Source organism: Pelodiscus sinensis, chromosome 30 (genome assembly GCF_049634645.1).
Source record: "Pelodiscus sinensis isolate JC-2024 chromosome 30, ASM4963464v1, whole genome shotgun sequence".
NCBI lineage: Eukaryota > Metazoa > Chordata > Testudines > Trionychidae > Pelodiscus > Pelodiscus sinensis.
The window spans coordinates 563771-580663 of record NC_134740.1 but is presented as its reverse complement, the minus strand read 5'-3'; the positions used below and the strand labels follow the sequence as shown (position 1 = coordinate 580663).

The window sequence follows — 16893 nt, the reverse complement described above, 5'->3', positions numbered from 1 at the left end:
CAGCATGCCGAGCCCTTCTCACCAGCTCCCTGCCACGCCCGGACATCTCCCTTCGTCCCTGGGCATCTCCCCCACCCCAGACGTCTCCCAGACTGAAGCCTGGTCCCCCCCTGCAGCCACACTCGGATTGGACGGGCTGAAAGGGACACTTGCTTGTGGAGATTAGCCCAGAATTGCCCCCATTTTGGGCCCCTGCCCGTTGCTCTGAGAGCCGGCTAGAGGGGCCCTGGGGCTGAGCCAATCCGGCCGTTTCTCTCTTTCTAGGACGCGTTTCTCTCCCGTTTAATTTCTGCTCCAGCTCTGACAAGTCCTTGCTCTGGGCAGCTTCTTATAACCTTGCACCCTCCCTGGGCTCTCTCCCCTGTGCCCTGGGGTTTGGCACTGCCCTGGGTCCCGTACAGCAACGCCAGGGCTAAATGGTTGGTCCCAGCGGGTTTTGTGGGCACCTCGTGAGCCTGCCCCATTGGCAGACCCCACTGGGCCTTGTTAGAGTCGTTGTTTGGGGCAGGCAAAGCCCCAGTGCGACCCCAGACGGCTGGGGGATGGCTCCGTCCCAGTGAGTGGCACTGAGACCTTGGAGAGAGACTGGCGGGGCTGAGCCGGGAGCCATGTGGCTTTTCGCTCCTCTGGGGGCGGCTCGTGCGTTGAGCCGCGGGGGCCCCAGGGTCGGAGCCTGCAGACCAGGGTTTGTCCGTGTTGCGCTCGCTCCCGGGTCTCCTCAGGGAGCGGAGCCTGGGGCCGAGTGAGGAGGGATTGCTCCTGCAGGTGGCATCTGGGGCTCACTCTGCGCATGACGCTGAAGACCCAGCATGTGCTTCATTAAATGCAGCCGTCTCACCGAAACCTGCCCCGCGGCTGTGCCCAGGACTCGGCGAGGAGGGGTGGCATTGCAGAGTGTCACCGGCGGGAGGGGGGCTCACCAGGCCCTGCCCCCCCACACGCAGCCAGACATGACTCTCACACTGAAATTTCCATCCTCATCTCGCTACTGGTGCAGTGCCCAGGGAAACTGAGGCACGCAGACAGGGTTACTACAGCACAATAGAAATCACATGCAATGTAAGAAGGTGAACAGCGCGAAGACGATCCCCCGCTTCGTCACACAGCGGAGAGTGGGTAACGCCCTAGGACTTGGGTTCTGCTTGGGGTCAGCACTGAGCCCAGCAGGCTACTAAGAGGGGCTTTGTGTGCCTGGGAGGTCGGTGGGAGGCTCTGTATATGGCGCTGTTTTCTCTGGGACGTTGCTGGCCTCATGCCCCAGGATGGCAGCAGGGGGCGCTATGCTGCAGCACGTGGTTTTGGGGGGCTCAGCAGGGGTGCTGTGTCCTGAGAGTCAGTCTGAGCCCAGTGGCGAGTGCAGGGCCTGGGGTCACCAATCCTCATGTCTGGGAATCTCACCGGTTTTTTGTCCAAGCAGATATTTAACCCTTTGTTTTCTGGCTCAGGTCAAACAGTTCACTGAGTTCTCATTCTTGTGGCAGCTCTAAGGTAAAGCAGGTCGTCGCCCCAGCAGGCGGAAGTCACCACAGTGTCAATGGAGTTACTGCCCCCTTGTCTTCTTAGACTTAGAAAATTCACTTTGGCTCGTGGCTGCACTGTGTGGACCTCAAGAGGGCGAGGAGGTGAACTTGCAAAGAAGAGCTGGGCAAGCGATGCTTTTCCCATGCCATGGACATTTCTGACACTTTGAACTCGTTCCTGTTATGAACTGGGATTAAAAGCTGAAATCTCAACATATTTTGTGAACTAAACATCAGAAAAAAATCAGTTTGGGTGAACGAAAGAAATTGGTGTTAGGTCATTTCATGTTCGCTTCTATTTTAACCATTTGTTTCATTTTGAAACATGATCAGTGCATATTTACTACAATTTCAAAATGGAGTCCTTTTGACAGAATTCACCCCCCCCCCCCCAAAAAAAAGAAACCCGCCTGTTTTTGGTTTGACAGTGTTAAACAGGAGGTTTTGACCCGCTTTGAAACTTTTCTGGCCAAATGTGTTTTGCGTTGGGTGTTCCATGGAACCCAGGACTGGTTCACGCGCAGTTTTGGTTTTGCGGGGTTGGTATATTTCCAGCATTAACGACAGCAAAAACATTTCACTGGAAAATTCCTGGCCAGATCCCCTGTTTCTAAAGTCCTTGTGGCTGAGCTAAGGCGAGCAGGAGTCTGGAGACACTGAGTGCATGCATCTCACTGGTTCCTCTATACCCCATCCCCACCGACACCAGTGAATCTCCCCACATGTTCCACAGGCTGGGGAGCAGTCACAATAAGTTTGAGACCCTCAAAATGGCCCAAAGGACCTAGTCTCCTGGGATGGGGCCACCCACCATCTGAGGGCCCCTGGTGGCTGGGTGTGGGACTGCCATCTTTTTTTGCTCTCCACCCCCTCTGCCAGGTTACTGTCCACTCGTGGCAGGTGTTCAGAGGCTCACCACTCCAGCCAAGACAAGGGGGGGAAATGGATCAGCTCTGGAATAGCAGAGTCCTTTGAACTGTCAGGGCCCAGTCGTGGGGGCTTTTAAATCCTGCCCTGAGCACCAGCTCCTAAAGGAGACGTGGCCCCGTGTTGGGGCGTAGCCATTTGCCAGTGACCAGTGGAGGCGCCGCTACTCTGGATTCTGGGCCAGGGACCATGTTCCCCGCTGCCGTGTGCTGCTACTGTTCCTCCCGGCCTCCTCCCACTCGGTCCCTTCACCTCCACTCGTTACCGTCAGGGTACAGTTCTCAGGTTCACTCTCTCTAGCAACTACCGCCAGAGCAGAGCCCCCATCCTCGTGCCTCTGGTCCCAGCCGGGAAGCGACCCCCTGAGGCCCTGCAGCTCGTTCATCTGAACCCGCTGGGCTGCAGCTGGCTGCTTCTGAGCAGCTTTTCTAGGCTGGGATTGAAGACCCTGCGGCCGTTCATTCCTCCCTTAGGTGCCTTTGACATTCCCAGAGCCTCAGGGTGGGCATTTTGGACTAGCCCCTTTGAGGGGCCCTTCCGGACCTACTTTTCAGGGGATCGCGTAAGACAGAGGGGGGAGCCTAAGGCCCAGGGGCTGGATGCACCATGTGGTTAGCTTGGATCTGGCTCCCGAGGCTCAGGGCTCCTTCCCAGCACTGGAGAGCCTGCACTGGCACTGCTGCCCCCCTGCAGTCCTGGCGTGCAATAATCTACTAGCCTGCCCCCCCCCCCCAGGCTCTGATGTGTGAGGGTAACGTGAGGAGGGTCGTTCTCCCTCTCAGCTGGGGGCCACGCCACTGAGGGTTTGGTTTGTGCAGCTGGGCCCTAATTGGCAGGACCTGCCTCTGCTGCCGGCTTTTTTCTCAGCCCTCTCCCAGGGCTGGGTTGTACCTTAAAGGGCCAGTGTGGGGCAGACACCCCATCACACCTTGGTTCTATTGTTAAGGTGGAGTTGAGCCTTGCAAGAATTCCACACCTTGGTGACTTACAAAGGTATTGGAGAGGACTAAAAAATGAACCATAAAAATGAATTAAGGGCTGGAAAAATGGGCCTCACAATGAGAGGTTTAAGGCGGTCAAGCTCCTACGCTCCTGAGAAAGGAGATCAAGAGATGATTTCATTACCGTGTGTAAGAGCCTCGTTTCTTCTAGCAGACAAAGGCCCCATGAGAACTAATGACTGGACGCTGACGTCAGATGAGCTCAAAGGAGAAGCAAGCCATGCCTTAAAAAACAGGCAGGGTGATTAATTATTAACATGGCAACCAAGTTGTGAGATCAAGTTTCGATGCCTCTCTGGAAGATCAAACACTAGCTATTGGGCTCACTATGGGTATGTCTACACAGCAGTGCCAGTGAAACTCAAATAAGATACGCAATTTGTGCTATGCAAATTGCATAGCTTATTTCAAGTCTATTTAGCTGATTTCATCATTTTGTGCTGTCTACACAGCACCAAATTTTTAAATACAGTGCTATTTTGAGCCATCCCTTATACAATGAGATGTACAGGGCTTGTGAAATAGCATGTCCGCTATATTTTGAAATAGCTGACGCATTCAAAAGATGCGGGGTAGCTATTTGGGATACCTCTGGTACCCCAAAATAACTTTGCTGTGTAGACCTTCCCTATGGGAATAGAATCATAGAACCTAAGGGCTGGAAGAGACTTCAAGCGGTCATCAAGTCCAGCTTCCTGCCCAAGACAGGACTGGTCCCAACTAAATGAAAATCTCTGGTCTGTGTTACACAGGAGATCAGACAAGATGATCTAATGATCCTTAATATCTAGGGATCTATTAAAGGAAATCACACAGTACTTAACTATGATATTGTAGTTGTGTGGGGATACAGGTGGGAGTGTAAATGCTGAGCCCCTGCAATGCTGAGCCCCTGGCCCACTCTCTACAGAACGGTGCACCACAGCAGTGCATTGCGCCATTGGGTTCAGCACCCACAGCTCGTGAACAGCTCCCTCTCTGGGGCCCCTTCTCCACTGTCCTGCAGAACAGCTCCCCTAGTGTCACACTGGAGTACTGCAGCCAGTGCTGATTCAGAGGGGAGAGCCCCTAATGCCTCTTTGGGTTCAGGAATGATCTGGAAGAGAGAGTGCCCTTTCCTGACACCCCCACCCACCCTCACTCCCTGAAACACTGTGCACCCCTGGTAGCAGGGTGGAACATGGGGATCAGCACTGGCTGTGAGGGGAGCGCTCCCCAACTGAGCCCACACCCCACTTCTTGCAGTCCCACACTGGGCCAGTCTTTCCAGCTCCACGGCCTCCTTTAACTGCCAAGTCAATGCCCCATCTCCTTCATTTTTGCCCCATTTCTAATGAGACCCATTGGGGTTTGCCATTGGGGGACCTCATTATTTGCAGAAAGATAAATCAAATGTCAAGAGGCTGATATTAGCGCAGCCGTGTGTGGCTCAGAGAAATACACGAGGGGGGAGAGGCGACAGCACAGAGGAGAGCAGCAAGGTTATAAGCAGCTGCAGCAAGAAAGGCGCACCAGAGATCAAAGTGAAATTATACATAGAAAGAACCTGCCAGAGTGCCACACGAGGACTCACGCAGGTTAGTGTCCCACCATGAGAGGCAGGCGCATGGACTCTGCAGTAGGAAACTCTGGGATGACCTCCTATAGGGCATGCTTACCCCAGGCTCCTGCCTGTTGGGGGCTGGCATCCCCTTGCAGCCAGAGCCACCCCCTGACATGTTTGGTTGGGGGGATTTAAGGGAGATGTCAGAGCAAGAAGAGAGCAAGTGGCAGATGCTTGAAGGCCTAGCCACGGCATTCCAGCTGGAATGAACGCCAAGTAACTGCATGCGGGGGGCAGAGGAAGGGCTGGTCTGTCATTCAGGTCAGTCTCTCTCTGCTGCACTTGCTCCCTGCAGGGCCAGGTCCCCAGCTGGTGAAAGTTCCCCCTTCCAAGGGCAAGCGAGCCCTTCATAGCATGGAACAGCCACTTGCTGCTCCAAGCGGGCAGCACAGGAAGGGGCAAATTCCTCGCCAGTGGGCAGTTCCAGGAGTGACTTCCCAGGGTGGGAGTTTCTTTCTATCCCCATTCACTTAACAGTTGAGTTTGGCTCCAAAGCGGGAAGTTTTATCCCCTTCCAGTCTGTAGAGCACCACGGTTGAAATCCACCCCCGTGCTGTGGGGCCAGCATGCGACAAGTCACTGAAGATCTCCAGTGGGGGCTTTAGAAGGACTTGCTCTTGCCATGGTTGGGGGGTCTTGGAGTCAGGACTCCAAGGCTCTAGAGTTGCACCCCAGCTCTGGGAAGGGAATGGGGACTGGTGGGTAAGATTGGGGGTGGAGTTTCTGGATCCTTTTCTCAGCTCTGGGAAGAGAGTGAGATGTAGGTGGACGGGAGGAGGGAGTCAGGATTCCTGGGCTGTCTTTCCAGCTGTGGGAGGGTAAGTAAGGTCAGGTGTGTCATGGCTCCTTCCCCACTCTGGCATGATAAATGCAGAAGTGGGGGCCAGCAAGTATACCCCAAGGCCTTATCTACCAGGCTTTGGTATAAAAATTCCCCCAAGATCTTAAAAACCTAGATCTTGGGAATAAAACTTCCGCTGCCACCACCCAAATGTTGATAAAGAAATCAGGGGAAAGATCATTTGGGAAATCTTACCCCTAAAATAAAAATCAAGGCACACAATTAACCACTGCCAGGTTAATAAAAAGAAAAGAAAGAACTTTTATTATTACAACAATATTCCTGTTGCAACCATAATGACTAGATAGGAAGGTAACAAAATATACTCATGGAGAAACTCCATGGGCCTAGAACTTAGTTACAAAGAAAAGCCAAAACATCTTTTACACAGTGCCAGATCTCAGATCCCATACCCAATCCTTAAAACAATAAAATCTAACGAAACTGCCTAAACTTTACCCTACTTACAGAAAATGAAGAATGGTGTCTTGGAGAGAGAGAGACATGCTTGTCCCTCTCTGTAGCTGCAGAGAACTCTCAGAGAGACAAAAGGAAGAGAAGAAAAAAACCCAAATTCCTTTGTCCCAGTTTGAAAAGTCCCACCTACATTCCTATTGGTCACTCCACCTGGCTAGGTGTAGTTAACCCCTTAATCCCCAGGCTGCTGGCTAACCCTCATAATCATGACAAGCTGTGTTAGAGAGCAGGGGGTGGGGGCTGGTTTCCAGGACTCCCGAATTCAGGTCCCGGCTGTTGGAGTGGGGCAGGGTCCCGTGGGTAGAGCAGGGGGCAGGAGATGCTGAGAGTCAGGAATTCTAGACTTGATTCTTCTGCTGCACGTGAGTGAGTTTTTCCTGAACACTCCGGCCGAGATCACCCAGGGCTGGTCTGCTCATTAATCCCTAACACTTTGGGTTTCCTGCAGGGATGCAAGCGGAGTCAACGGAGTGTGGGAACGGCTCCCAGCTGACCCATTTCGTGCTGGAGGGGCTCCCGTACCCCCCCAAACTGCAGGTACCCTTGTTCCTCTTCTTCCTCCTCATCTACCTGCTGACGCTGGGTGGGAACCTGCTCATCCTGCTGGCGGTGGCCCGGGAGCGCCGGCTTCACAAGCCCATGTACTGGTTCCTCTGCCACTTGTCCTTCCTGGACATGACGGTCTCCTCCGTGGTGGTGCCCAAGGTGGTGGCCGGCTTCCTGCCAGGCGGTGGGGCCATCTCCTTTCAGGGCTGCGCAGCCCAGCTCTTCTTCTTCCACTTCCTGGGCTGCACCGAGGGTTTCCTTTACACGGTCATGGCCTATGACCGGTTCCTGGCCATCTGCAAGCCTCTGCGCTACCACGTCCTGATGAACCACAGCACCTGCCAGCTCCTGGCCGCGGGGACATGGTTAGGGGGCTCCCTGCATTCCACCATACAGACCGCGCTCACCTTCCGGCTGCCCTACGGCCGGGGCACCCGGGTAGGCTACATCTTCTGTGACATCCCGGCTGTGCTGAAGCTGGCCTGCGGGGACACGGCACTCAATGAGCTGGTGACATTTGTGGACATTGGCTTCCTGGCCATCACCTGCTTCCTGCTGATCCTGATGTCCTATGTCTACATTGTCTCGGCCATCCTGAGGATCCGCTCCACCGAGGGCAGGCGCCAGGCCTTCTCCACCTGTGTGGCTCACATCACCGTGGTGGTCACCTACTACGTGCCCCTAGTGTTCATCTACCTGCGGCCGGGTTCCCAGCACCCCCTGGATGGCGTGGTGGCTGTTTTCTACACCACAGTGACCCCGCTCCTCAACCCCCTCATCTACACACTGCGCAACAAGGAGATGAAAGCTGCCCTGATGCAACTGGGCAGGAGGGTAGGAAGCTGCTAGGCCCTCAGCCACGATGACTCTGCCTGCAGCAGGCGCCAGCTGGGAACCGGGCAGGGAAAGGAGGACTTGGTGACAGAAGTGAGGACTCCCTTGCTCTGCCTCTGTGCAGTGGGGGAGCTGGGATCGGTGGATTGGAGCAGGAACACCTGCATTCAACCCCTGGGCCTGGCAAAGGGGCAGGGTTCCTAGGCTGAGAACAGCAGGCCTGGGAATCACAACTCTTGGGGGCTGGTGATTAACGCCTGGACTCCGGGATTCCCCATGAACATTTGTTCCAATTGCTGAGGTGCTGGGGGTACGGAGTCCTGGGTTGTGGTCAGTGCTGGGAGCAGGCAGTGGGGGACTCCTGGACTCTGTCCCCAGAGATGGGAGAGCAGGGGGGGCTCTCAGGATAGGAATGTGGTGGAAGGGGACTGGAGACACCTCATGGGAGGAGAGGGGAGCGGAAGCCCCCAAATAAGGCGTAGACTCAGCCGCTTGCAAACAACGTCCTTGTACAAAACTTAAATCAGGCAGGAAAGCCAGTAATGTTCTGACCTTGGCAGTTGGGATGAGGCGTGAACACAGACTGTTTCTGGCTTTCTGTCTCTGTGTCTAGTGCGTACTGGGATCGTGATGGGCTCTACCAATCCCAGTGCACCTCACTGCCAAAGGAGAGGGGTATTCCCAAGCCTGTTGTACACACAAAACTACCAATCCCTTGTCCAGCCAGGAAAAGACAATGGTGGCCCATCAGAGTTAAGGGGGAAACAAGAAATGGCTTGAAACTCAATACCTCTCTCTCTCTTTCTCTCTCTCACACACACACAATCCCCCTAAATCTCCCCCCGCACCTTCTTGCACACACACACACTCCTCTATACAAACTGTGAGTAAGACGCTGTCTACAGAATGACATAAAACAAAGGCTTCTGGTATGTTTGTGAAATGCCATTGAGTTTAGGGCCAGACAGGATCATCACCACCGTCGGTCTGCTTGTGGTCTGTATCTCAGGGGCCACCTGCCACCCGTCAGCATCCTTCCCCTAAATCCAGCCCAGGGAATGGGATCAAGAAGTCCCAGCCCTCAGCAAACAAAACTGTTCTGGGCAGAGAACAGGAGGAACAGAGATGCACCATTGTGTTAGGGAAATTATTTAAGTGAGGCCTTGTCTAGCCTTCAGTGGGCCATTGTCCTAAGTAACACAACCTCCGCTGTGCAAATTATGTAGCCAAATCAATGTATGTAGGTCTGCTTACTGCGGTATCTTCGACTTTAACAGGGGTCAAGAAAGAACTAGATAAGTCTATGGAGGTTGGGTCCATCAATGGGCTGTTGTGAAAAAGATTCATTAAATATATGTCAAAGTATATACTACCGGGTATATGTAAAAGAGCACCAATTTAACTGGAAGTGTAAAAGGAAGGCATCATTGTTAAGATACAGGAGACATAAGAAAAAAGCAAAATTTGATTGGATAGCGAATAATAATCCCGCTTTTAGGGAAGTAAAAGCAGACATAAGACTGAAAAAGCAACAAAGTACTGATAACCCCGCTTTTAAGGAAATAAAAGTAGACAAAAGTAAAAAAAAACCCACCTCCTAAAAAGGCAGCATGAGACAACAAAAACTACCATCAGCATAGGCAGTTGAGAGGAAAAATACCAAAACCGGGTACATAAGATTGAAGGAAACAGACCAAGAGTGGACGCGTTGCGAATCTGAAAAGGCCAGGTATGATCAACCAGGACTCCCTCTCTGGCACTCAATCTTGCTGCTGCTCTTAAGCTCCGAAAGGGGAACCCCGGTCATAAGCTGCAACAAAAAATCCAAAAGGAAAGATATGAAGACAGAATATCTCCTGAATCTAAACAATGCTTCTCTCCATCTTAATATGAGTATTATAGAAGTATGTCTGAGAACTCCACAAACTGTTCAAAGGTAACTTCAGAGGGTATAGCTGTAGGAGGTGTTACTGTTCTCATTGTATTTGTATTGTTTTTTCTATTCTTTATTTGTATGTTACACTGTCTTAAAAGAATCAAACATAGTGAATTGATTTAAATGAAAAATTCATGATAAAGTAAATAGAAATAAAAGTCTTTGTTTAACCCCAGAAGGACGTATTCCTCTGTCTGTCGTTTCAATTCCTTTAAAGAACCAAACTCCAGCTACCGAAAGCTGTTAATCGGGATGGGCAGGGCTGTTGTCCCTAGCCTCTGTCAGAGGTTGAATGGATTTATTCAGAGAACGGTGCACCACAGCAGTGCATTGTACCATTGGGTTCAGCACCAATAGCTCGTGAACAGCTCCCTCTCTGGGGCCCCTTCTCCACTGCTCTGCAGAACAGCTCCCCTAGTGTCACACTGGAGTACTGCAGCCAGTGCTGATTCAGAGGGGAGAGCCCCTAATGCCTCTTTGGGTTCAGGAATGATCTGGAAAGGAGAGCACCCTTTGCTGACACCCCCCCCCCCGCCCTCACTCCCTGAAACACTGTGCACCCCTGGTAGCAGGGTGGAACATGGGGATCAGCACTGGCTGTGAGGGGAGCACTCCCCAAATGAGCCCACACCTCACTTCTTGTAGTCCCCACTAGGCCAGTCTTTCCAGCTCCACGGTCTCCTTTAACTGCCAAGTCAATGCCCCATCTCCTTCATTTTTGCCCCATTTCTAATGAGACCCATTGGGGTTTGCCATTGGGGGACCTCATTATTTGCAGAAAGATAAATCAAATGTCAAGAGGCTGATATTAGCGCAGCCGTGCGTGGCTCAGAGAAATACACGAGGGGGGAGAGGCGACAGCACAGAGGAGAGCAGCAAGGTTATAAGCAGCTGCAGCAAGAAAGGCGCACCAGAGATCAAAGAGAAATTATACATAGAAAGAACCTGCCAGAGTGCCACACGAGGACTCACGCAGGTTAGTGTCCCACCATGAGAGGCAGGCGCATGGACTCTGCAGTAGGAAACTCTGGGATGACCTCCTATAGGGCATGCTTACCCCAGGCTCCTGCCTGTTGGGGGCTGGCATCCCCTTGCAGCCAGAGCCACCCCCTGACATGTTTGGTTGGGGGGATTTAAGGGAGATGTCAGAGCAAGAAGAGAGCAAGTGGCAGATGCTTGAAGGCCTAGCCACGGCATTCCAGCTGGAATGAACGCCAAGTAACTGCACGCGGGGGGCAGTTGAGGGGCTGGTCTGTCATTCAGGTCAGTCTCTCTCTGCTGCCCTTGGGTAACTAAGGGGATTGTGTGTGTGTGAGAGAGGGAGAAAGTGAGAGAGAGCAATTGAGTTTCAAGCCATTTCATTGTTTCCCCCTTAACTCTGATGGGCCACCATTGTCTTTTCCTGGCTGGACAAGGGATTGGAAGTTTTGGGTGTACAACAGGCTTGGGAGAACTACCTCCCCCCCCCCCCCCCCCGGCAGTGAGGTGCACTGGGATTGGCAGAGCCCATCACGACCCCAGGACGCACTAGACACAGAGACAGAAAGCCAGGACCAGTCTGTGTTCATGCCTCGTCCCAGCTGCCAAGGTCAGAACATTTCAGGCTTTCCTGCCTGATTTAAGTTCTGTACAAGGACGTTGTTTGCAAGCGGCTGAGTCAACAGCTTATTTGGGGGCTTCCACTCCCCTCTCCTCCCATGAGGTGTCTCCAGTCCCCTTCCACCACATTCCTATCCTGAGAGCCCCCCCTGATCTCCCATCTCTAGGGACAGAGTCCAGGAGTCCCCCACTGCCTGCTCCCAGCCCTGACCACAACCCAGGACTCCGCACCCCCAGCCCCTCAGCAATTGGAACAAATGTTCATGGGGAATCCCAGAGTCCGGGTGTTAATCACCAGCCCCCAAGAGTCGTGATTCCCAGGCCTGCTGTTCTCAGCCTAGGAACCCTGCCCCTTTGCCAGGGCCAGGTCCCCAGCTGGTGAAAGTTCCCCCTTCCAAGGGCAAGCGAGCCCTTCATGGCATGGAACAGCCATTTACTGCTCCAAGTGGGCAGCACAGGAAGGGGCAAGCTCCTCGCCGGTGGGCAGTTCCAGCAGTGACTTCCCAGGGTGGGAGTTTCTTTCTATTCCCATTCACTTAACAGTTGAGTTTGGCCCCGAAGCAGGAAGTTTTATCCCCTTCCAGTCTGTAGAGCACCACGGTTGAAATCCACCCCCATGCTGTGGGGCCAGCATGCGACAAGTCACTGAAGATCTCCGGTGGGGGCTTTAGAAGGACTTGCTCTTGCCATGGTTGGGGGGTCTTGGAGTCAGGACTCCAGGGCTCTAGAGTTGCACCCCAGCTCTGGGAAGGGAATGGGGACTGGTGGGTAAGATTGGGGGTGGAGTTTCTGGATCCTTTTCTCAGCTCTGGGAAGAGAGTGAGATGTAGGCAGACGTGAGGAGGGAGTCAGGATTCCTGGGCTGTCTTTCCAGCTGTGGGAGGGTAAATGGGGTCAGGTGTGTTAGAGAGCAGGGGGCGGAGGCTGGATTCCAGGACTCCCAAATTCAGGTCCCGGCTGTTGGAGTGGGGCAGGGTCCCGTGGGTAGAGCAGGGGGCAGGAGATGCTGAGAGTCAGGAATTCTAGGCTTGATTCTTCTGCTGCACGTGAGTGAGTTTTTCCTGAACACTCCGGCCGAGATCACCCAGGGCTGGTCTGCTCATTAATCCCTAACACTTTGGGTTTCCTGCAGGGATGCAAGCGGAGTCAACGGAGTGTGGGAACGGCTCCCAGCTGACCCATTTCGTGCTGGAGGGGCTCCCGTACCCCCCCAAACTGCAGGTACCCTTGTTCCTCTTCTTCCTCCTCATCTACCTGCTGACGCTGGGTGGGAACCTGCTCATCCTGCTGGCGGTGGCCCGGGAGCGCCGGCTTCACAAGCCCATGTACTGGTTCCTCTGCCACTTGTCCTTCCTGGACATGACGGTCTCCTCCGTGGTGGTGCCCAAGGTGGTGGCCGGCTTCCTGCCAGGCGGTGGGGCCATCTCCTTTCAGGGCTGCGCAGCCCAGCTCTTCTTCTTCCACTTCCTGGGCTGCACCGAGGGTTTCCTTTACACGGTCATGGCCTATGACCGGTTCCTGGCCATCTGCAAGCCTCTGCGCTACCACGTCCTGATGAACCACAGCACCTGCCAGCTCCTGGCCACGGGGACGTGGTTAGGGGGCTCCCTGCATTCCACCATACAGACCGCGCTCACCTTCCGGCTGCCCTACGGCCGGGGCACCCGGGTAGGCTACATCTTCTGTGACATCCCAGCTGTGCTGAAGCTGGCCTGCGGGGACACGGCACTCAACGAGCTGGTGACATTGGTGGACATTGGCTTCCTGGCCATCACCTGCTTCCTGCTGATCCTGATGTCCTATGTCTACATTGTCTCGGCCATCCTGAGGATCCGCTCCACCGAGGGCAGGCGCCAGGCCTTCTCCACCTGCGTGGCTCACATCACCGTGGTGGTCACCTACTACATGCCCCTGGTGTTCATCTACCTGCGGCCGGGTTCCCAGCACCCCCTGGATGGCGTGGTGGCTGTTTTCTACACCACGGTGACCCCGCTCCTCAACCCCCTCATCTACACTCTGCGCAACAAGGAGATGAAAGCTGCCCTGATGCAACTGGGCAGGAGGGCAGGAAGCTGCTAGGCCCTCAGCCACAATGACTCTCCCTGCAGCAGGCGCCAGCTGGGAACCGGGCAGTGAGAGGAGGACTTGGTGACAGAACTGAGGACTCCCTTGCTCTGCCTCTGTGCAGTGGGGGAGCTGGGGTCAGTGGGTTGGAGCAGGAACACCTGCATTCTGCCCCTGGGCCTGGCAAAGGGGCAGGGTTCCTAGGCTGAGAACAGCAGGCCTGGGAATCACGACTCTTGGGGGCTGGTGATTAACGCCCAGACTCCGGGATTCCCCATGAACATTTGTTCCAATTGCTGAAGGGTTGGGGTGCGGAGTCCTGGGTTGTGGTCAGTGCTGGGAGCAGGCAGTGGGGGACTCCTGGACTCTGTCCCTAGAGATGGGAGAGCAGGGGGGGCTCTCAGGATAGGAATGTGGTGGAAGGGGACTGGAGACACCTCATGGGAGGAGAGGGGAGCGGAACCCCCCAAATAAGGCGTAGACTCAGCCGCTTGCAAACAACGTCCTTGTACAGAACTTAAATCAGGCAGGAAAGCCAGTAATGTTCTGACCTTGGCAGCTGGGATGAGGCGTGAACACAGACTGGTTCTGGCTTTCTGTCTCTGTGTCTAGTGCGTATTGGGATCATGATGGGCTCTACCAATCCCAGTGTACCTCACTTCCGGGAGGGGGGAGGAGGGGTGCTCCCAAGCCTGTTGTACACACAAAACTACCAATCCCTTGTCCAGCCAGGAAAAGACAATGGTGGCCCATCAGAGTTAAGGGGGAAACAATGAAATGGCTTGAAACTCAATACCTCTCTCTCTCTTTCTCTCTCTCACACACACACAACCCCCCTAAATCTCCCCCCCCCTTGCGCACACACACACGCCTCTATACAAACCGCGAGTAACACGCTGTCAACAGAATGACATAAAACGAAGGCTTCTGGAATGTTTGCGAAATGCCATTGAGTTTAGGGCCAGACAGGATCATCACCACCGTCGGTCTGCTTGTGGTCTGTATCTCAGGGGCCACCTGCCACCCGTCAGCATCCTTCCCCTAAATCCAGCCCAGGGAATGGAACCAAGGAGTCCCAGCCCTCAGCAAACAAAACTGTTCTGGGCAGAGAACAGGAGGAACAGAGATGCACCATTGTGTTAGGGAAATGATTTAAGTGATGCCTTGTCTACCCTTCAGTGGGCCATTGACCTAAGTAACACAACCTCCGCTGTGCAAATAATGTAGCCAAATCAATGTATGTAGGTCTGCTTACCGCGGTATCTTTGACTTTAACAGGGGTCAAGAAAAAACTAGAGAAATCCATGGAAGCTGGGTCCATCAATGGGCTGTTGTGAAAAGGATTCATTAAGTATATGTCAAAGTATATACTAACCAGTATATGTCAAAGGAGCACCAATTTAGTTGGAAGTGTAAAAGGAAGGCAGCATTGTTAAGATACAGGAGACAGAAGCAAAAAAGCAAAATTTGATTGGATAGCCAATAATAATCCCGCTTTTAGGGAAGTAAAAGCAGACAAAAGACTGAAAAAGCAACAAAGTACTGATAACCCCGCTTTTAAGGAAATAAAGTAGACAAAAGAAAAAAAAACCAAAACACCTCCTAAAAAGGCAGCAGGAGACAACAAACACTACCATCAGCATATGCAGTTGAGAGGAAAAATACCGAAACCGGGTATATAAGGTTGAAGGAAACAGACCAAGAGTGGACGCGTTGCGACTCTGAAAAAGCCAGGTCTGATCAACCAGGGCTCCCTCCCTGGCGCTCCATCTTGCTGCTGCTCTTGAGCTACGAAAGGGGAACCCCGGTCATAAGCTGCAACGAAAAATCCAAAAGGAAAGATATGAAGAAAGAATATCTCCTGAATCTAAACAATGCTTCTCTCCATCTTAATGTGAGTATTATAGAAGTATGTCTGAGAACTCCACAAACTGTTCAAAGGTAACTTCGGAGGGTATAGCTGTAGGAGGAGTTATTGTTCTCATTGTATTTGTATTGTTTTTTCTATTCTTTATTTGTATGTTACACTGTCTTAAAAGAATCAAAAATAGTGAATTGATCTAAATGAAAAATTCATGATAAAGTAAATAGAAATAAAAGTCTTTTTTCACCCCCAGAAGGACGTATTCCTCTGTCTGTCGTTTCAATTCCTTTAAAGAACCAAACTCCAGCTACCGAAAGCTGTTAACCGGGATGGGCAGGGATGGTGTCTCTGTCAGAGGTTGGGAATGGGTGACAGGAGAGGGATCGCTTGAAGTTTCCCTGTTCTGTTCACTCCTGCTGGGGCACCTGGCATGGGCCACTGTCGGCAGCCAGGACACTGGGCTAGATTGACCTTTGTTCTGAGCCAGTCTGGCTGTTCTTATGTTCTTATAAGAGCTGACACAGTGAGGGTATGTGAGGGTTCATTAAAAAAGGGATAAAATAAGACAGGGTATGTCTACACTAGCTCGTTGGTAGGCAAATGAGGGCAACTGGAGTTGCAAATGAAGCCTGGGATTTTAATATCCCGGGCTTGATTTGCATGTTCCCGAGCGCCGCCATTTTTAAATCCCCCTTAGTCCGAACTTTGTGCCTGCGGCTTCACGCAGCACGGAGTAGGTCGTTCGAATTAGAGCTCCAAATTCAAACTACCGTTACTCCTCATTTGCAACTCCAGTTGCCCTCATTTGCCTAGCTAGCTCGAACTGACCTGCTGGTGTAGACATACCCACAGAGAATATCTTATTGCCTCTGTATGAATCCATGCTGCACCGACATCTTGAATACTGTATGCAGATGTGGTCACCTCATCGCTAAAAAAATCTCTTGGCATTGGAAAAAGTCCTGAAAAGGGCAACAAAAATTATTCGGGGTTTGGAACGGATGCCACATGAGAAGTGATGAATCAGACTGGAATTTTTCAGCTTGGAAAAGAGGAGATTCAGGGAGGATATGACAGATCTATAAAATCATGACAGGTGTGGAGAAAGTAAACAAGCAAAAGTTATGTACTTCTTCCCATAATACAAGAACTAGGGGTCACCAAATAAAATTAATAAGTTGCAGGTTTAAACAAACAAAAGGAAGTATTTCTTCACTCAGTATACAATCGACCTGTGGAACTCCTTGCCACAGGAAGTTGTAAAGGCCTGGACTTTACCAGGGATAAAAAAAGAGTTCCTGGAGGACAGGTCCATCAATGGCTATTTTCCAGGATGGGTAGGAATGGTTCCATTGGAGTTCCAGGGGATTGACACTAGCTGGGACGTCTCCCTGTTTCTCTAGGCAGGGACTTTCCAAGCAGTAGCCTGGCACACACCCCTATCCCGACCCACAACCCCTCTGCAGTCCCAGCCCTGGTGTTCTCCCTCCAGGGCCTGGCTGCTTGGAGGGAGACCCTGCTGGTTTTCTGTCAGTAGATCGCGCTCCACACACTCATCCCGGTAAAGCTCTCGTGACCTCAGAAGCTGCCGGATTCCTTGTAAAACAATCTCCGTGTAGCTAGCAGCTGGGCAGCCCTGGGCAGCCACAGAGCAGAGCGTTCCCATGGGAGGCCCTCACCC

The 16893-nt window shown here is 52.6% G+C and overlaps 3 protein-coding genes across 3 annotated transcripts in view; 2 read left to right on the top strand and 1 right to left on the bottom strand.

Moving 5' to 3' along the window:
- NOP9 (NOP9 nucleolar protein) overlaps positions 1–16893 on the bottom strand; it is a 340212-nt gene that overhangs the window by 237031 nt on the left and 86288 nt on the right. The window lies entirely within an intron of this gene.
- LOC102464008 (olfactory receptor 10G6-like) lies at positions 6820–7764 on the top strand. The gene has a single exon (XM_075911843.1). It carries the CDS (start codon positions 6820–6822, stop codon positions 7762–7764), a length of 945 nt encoding a protein of 314 aa, XP_075767958.1.
- Positions 12419–13363, top strand: LOC142821059 (olfactory receptor 10G6-like). Its single transcript, XM_075911842.1, has one exon. The coding sequence runs from the start codon at positions 12419–12421 to the stop codon at positions 13361–13363; it is 945 nt and encodes a 314-aa protein (XP_075767957.1).